Source organism: Nicotiana tomentosiformis, chromosome 7 (genome assembly GCF_000390325.3).
Source record: "Nicotiana tomentosiformis chromosome 7, ASM39032v3, whole genome shotgun sequence".
Classification (NCBI taxonomy): domain Eukaryota; kingdom Viridiplantae; phylum Streptophyta; class Magnoliopsida; order Solanales; family Solanaceae; genus Nicotiana; species Nicotiana tomentosiformis.
In genome coordinates, this window is record NC_090818.1 from 13282538 (window position 1) to 13287779 (window position 5242).

General features: G+C 44.4%; 1 protein-coding gene across 1 annotated transcript; it reads right to left on the reverse strand.

The window, feature by feature from the left end:
• Positions 1–1901: 1901 nt before the first annotated feature.
• LOC138895261 (uncharacterized) lies at positions 1902–2495 on the reverse strand. The gene has a single exon (XM_070179933.1). It carries the CDS (start codon positions 2493–2495, stop codon positions 1902–1904), a length of 594 nt encoding a protein of 197 aa, XP_070036034.1.
• Between the last annotated feature and the right edge of the window lie 2747 nt (positions 2496–5242).

Below are 5242 nucleotides of genomic sequence, written 5' to 3' on the forward strand. Positions count from 1 at the left end.
CCATTCCTTGAACCGATGTAATGTCACTTGTAGTTTATCCAGGTACCTTCACAATCGCTCCTCTTTGACTTTGAACGTTCATTGACTTGGTTCACCACATGAGGGAATTGCACTTAGCTTCAATTACCTCGGCCCCCAGGCTTTTAGCCAGTTCGAGACCTGAAATTATGGAGTCATACTCGGCCTCGTTGTTAGTAAATTTTATAGTTCTAATAGATTGTCTAACTACATTACCCGTAGGTGGCTTCAACACGATGCCAAGTCCGGACCCCTTTGCGTTCGAGGCACCGTTCGTAAAGAGGGTCCAGATTTTGTAGGAGGTCCCCAAGTTCAACAACTCCTTCTCGGCCTCGGGTATTAGGGCTGGTGTGAAGTCGGCCACGAAGTCTGCCAAAATTAGAGATTTTATGGAGGTTCGGGGTCGATATTCGATATCATACTCGCTGATTTTCAAGGCCCATTTGGCCAATCATCCCGAGAGTTTGGGCTTATGCATTATGTTCCTCAATGGGTAAGTAGTCATGACACATATATGATGGTATTGAAAATACGGTTTTAACTTCCTAGAGGCGCTTAGCAAAGCGAGCACCAATTTTTCCAGGTAAAGATACCTAGTTGCGGCCTCGCCTAGAGTCCTGATAACATTGTAGATAGGAAATTGCGTACCTTCTTCTTCCCGGACTAGGACTTCACTTACCGCTATATCGGATACCGCTAAGTATAGGTACAACTTTTCATCTGCCTTCAGAGTAAGAAGCAAAAGCGGGCTCGAAAGGTACCGTTTGAGTTCTTCCAAGGCTTGCTTACGAGAAGAACCGATGGCTCTTGTCGAAGGACCTTGAAATGAATCGGCCCAACGCGGCTATGAGCCCGGTTAGCCTTTGGATGCCCTTGACATTGTCCACCATGGTAATGTCCTTTATGTCCTTGATTATATCGGGATTGATCTTGATTCCTCTGTTAGACACTATGAATCCGAGAAATTTAACGGACCCGACTCTGAATGCGCATTTCTCTGGGTTCAGCTTTATATTGTATTTCTTTAATATGTTGAAGGTTTCTTGTAAGTGTTTGAAATGGTCCTCTGCTCGCAGGGACTTAGCTAACATATCGTCAATGTACATCTCCATTGATTTTCTGATTTGTTCTTTGAACATTCGATTTACTAAGCATTGGTAAGTGGCACCAATATTTTTTAGTCTGAATGGCATTACGTTATAGCAGTAGGTGTCGTACCTAATGATGAAGGACGTTTTTTCCTAGTCGCTCGGGTCCATCCAAATTTGGTTGTACCCGGAATAGGCATCGAGAAAGTTGAGGATCTCGTGGCCGGCCGTCGCATCGATCATACGATCGATGTTGGGCAGAGGGTAAGAGTCCTTGGAGCATGCCTTATTCAAGTCTTTGTGGTCTACACACATTCTTAATTTATTCCCTTTAGGGATTACCACTAAGTTTGCTAGCCAATCCGGGGATTCAACCTCCCGGATAGACCCTATTTTAAAGAATTTAGATATCACGTATTTGATGAATGCATGTTTTACTTCGGACTGGGGCCTCCTTTTCTGTTTGACCGGGTGGAACTTCGGATCCAAGCTCAGCTTATGGGTAGTTATCTCCAACGGGATCCCTATCATGTCGATGTGGGACCAAGTGAAACAATTTATGATAGCCATAAGGAATTTAATGAGTTTTTTCCTGAGCTCGGGATTTAACCCCGTGCCCATGTATACCTTACGATCAAGCAGGTGCTCGATCAATATGACTTGCTCCAGTTATTAGACCGTTAATTTGGTGGCATTGTAATCGTCGGGGACTATGAAGGATATGGGAACTCTGTAGTCGTCGTCCTCATCCGTCCCCTGCTTCTCCGACTAGGTCGGTGCCGGTGTCGGTGATTGCTATTTGGTCCCTTCCTCGGTGATCGAACTCGGATCCTTTAGTGTAGAAAGTGTGGATATCGGGACCACCTCGTCGACCACGAACATCTCCTTTGCGACCGGTTGTTCTCCATAAATTATTTTAATCCCTCCTGGCGCTGGGAATTTCAACATCTGGTGCAGTGTCGAGGGCACTGCCCTCATATTGTGAATCCACAGCCTCCCGAACAGAGCGTTATATCTCATATCTCCTTTGATCACGTAGAACTTTGCCTTCTGAATGGTTCCGGCGGTGTTCACCGGTAGCGTTATCTCCCCTTTAGTGGTCTCATATGCTATGTTAAATCCATTTAGAACTCGGACTGCAGACACAATTTGGTCTTGTAGACCCAGTTGCTCTACGACTCTCGATCTGATGATATTGGCAGAGCTACCTGGATCAATTAACACACGCTTAACTCGAGATTTATTTATGAGTAAAGATATTACCAGTGCATCATTGTGTGGCTGCATGATGCCTTCAGCATCCTCGTCGTTGAAAGATAATGTTCTTTCTGGCACGTAATCGCGAGTCTGTTTTTCTCTAGTGATGGACACTTTGGTGCGCTTTAACATCGGCCCCTGGGGGACGTCGACCCCACTGATGATCATGTTAATGACGTTCTGAGGTTCCTCCTGCTCGATCTACTTATTAGAGTCCATATTCCTGAAATGGTTTTTGGCTCGATCGCTCAGGAACTCTCAGTGATGTCCGTTGTTGAATAACTGGGCTACTTCCTCTCTCAATTGTTGGCAATCTTCTGTTCTGTGGCCGTGAGTGCCGTGATACTTACACATTAGGTTGGTGTCCCTTTGGGCTGGATCGGACTGTAGAAGTCGAGGCCACTTGGTGTCTTTGATACGTCCGATGGCAGATACGATGGCAACAACATCGACGTTAAAGTTGTACTCCGATAACTTTGGCGTTTTCTTAGGCCCAATGGGCCTGTTAAAACCATTTTTTCTCATGAGTCCCTATTTATTTTGACCTCGATCGCTTCTCCTTTCACTTCTCACAAGGTTTCGTCCGGACCCATTACCTCTTCGATCCCCATTGTATGGTTGATACCGATCCCTATTTGATCTCGATTCACGATCAAAGTCTCTCTTGGGTCTGTCGATAGCTCTGATGGGATAAATGGACCCGGAAGGGTCCCCAAGCTGATCATCTTCGACCCTAATTTTTTAGATATACCGGTTATGTACGTCGGCCCAAGTTATAACCGGATATTCTACCAGATTTTTCTTTAACTGTTGTGAAGTCAATGAGCTTCGAGTATTGAGTCCTTGGGTGAAGGTCTGAACGGCCCAATCGTCTGCGATCGGAGGCAAGTCCATTCGTTCCATTTGAAACCGGGACATGAATTCCCTGAGCATCCCATTATCTCTCTATTTCACTTTGAAAAGGTCTGACTTCCTGGTCTCGACCTTGATGGCCCCGGCGTTTGCTGACACGAATGAGTGTGCAAGCATAGCAAACGAGTCAATAGAATTAGGGGGTAAATTGTGATACCATATCATAGCTCCCTTCGACAAAGTTTCCTCAAATATTTTCAGCAGGACGGACTCGATCTCATCATCCTCTAAGTCGTTCCATTTGATGGCGCACATGTAGGAGGTCACATGCTCATTTGGGTCGGTTGTTCCATTGTATTTGGAATCTCGGGCATGCGGAACTTCTTCGAGATTGGCTTCGGAGCTACGCTTGGAGGAAAAGGTTTTTGAACAAACTTCTTGGAATCCAGACCCTTCAATATCGGTGGTGCCCTTGGGATTTGGTCGACCCTGGAATTGTAGGTTTCCACCTTTTTGTCATTGGCTTCGATTTTCTTTTCTCCCGATTCTACCTATTTTGTTAGCTCCTTGAGCATTTTTATGATCCCAGGGTTAGTCCCGGGTTCGGCATCACTCGGCCTCTTCATGACTAGTTTGTTTTTACAAGCGATTTCTTAGGGCGGCTCAGGCTCAACCCTGCTAGGAGCGCGGCTCTGGTTCACAGGTGGGCTATTGCTGCCTGTTGATCCTGCAGCATTTCGAAGATCACTCGCAAGTTGATCCCATCTCCTTCACCGTCATGTGTATTTTGGGTTGCCGATCAAACTCCCCCGCAGACGTTGTTCTCAGGATCAGTAGGCAAATTCACATTGATGGCCACATGTGAGTTAGCGTTGATTGGGTCCGCGGTTGGAATTCAGTTGGGATTGACAGGGGCATCTCGTTACTGGGTACCATATTGTTGTTCTCGTCATGATGACTGGACTAAACATCCACGTTTAGAGGGGCTGATTGGGAGTTCGACATTTTAAACTTTGACCTGAAATTAAAGATACTCCAAAGAAGTATAAAATAGGGTGTGTTATGGAAATTTGTACCAAATTGCCACTATTATCCTTAGCCCCACGGTGGGCGTCAAACTGTTTATCCTAAAAACGGATAACAATTAAATTTATAAGTGGTTTTAAGGATACGTAGATTAATTCGATACAAATGATAAATTGTGTTAGATTAAACAAATAAAGATGTAGCAAATTCAAACCAGGTGAGGAGGATAATTTCAGCCTTGATGAAATATCCACCCTCAATTCGGATTCACAATGGCTAGCACTGATGAACGAGAATAAAAGCTATGAATAACAGTGAAAATAATAGTATATTGCTTTGGAATATGTGTTACAATGTGTTCAATGAATAATCAGACTCCCTTTATATAGTAGGGGAATCCCACTCTAGGTACAATTCCATAAAAGGTAAAAATCTCATGTTTAACTAATTACTGGATTCCCGTCGATACGTGCCGAGATCCGCGCCGTGATACCCGATTGGTCACGGATATTACGGCCTTCCGTTAATCGTGTTCAATTACCCAATAATGCTCTCCGGAGTCTTTTGGGATTTGGACCGATCACGGGATCATGACCTCGATATACTCGAGGGCGGAGTTGCGCCCCCGGTGCCTGCCTCGATGAGTCCCTTACCTCGGTTCTGGCTCATCGTCATCGCGTCCCTTACTCGATTTATTTTATCGGGAACCGAGCCGACTTATGTGTCCGATTTCACCCGTATACATAAGTAACAAATTTCTCGTAACAATAGGTGACTAGAGATATGTAACCACAAATTCTAAAGTCCTCAACCTTTTTTTGCATCTTAAGCCTCATTTTGTGCCATACGTTTAACCTTACAATTTTCACAGCTATTTTCTTTTTCGTTTTCATAAAATATAAGGAAATGGAGCATTCAAAAGAATGGTCATATTTTTTCCTGCAAAGCAACTTTGCTAACCGTGGTTAAATTAGGATAAATGATTTTACCTTTCTTGTGCA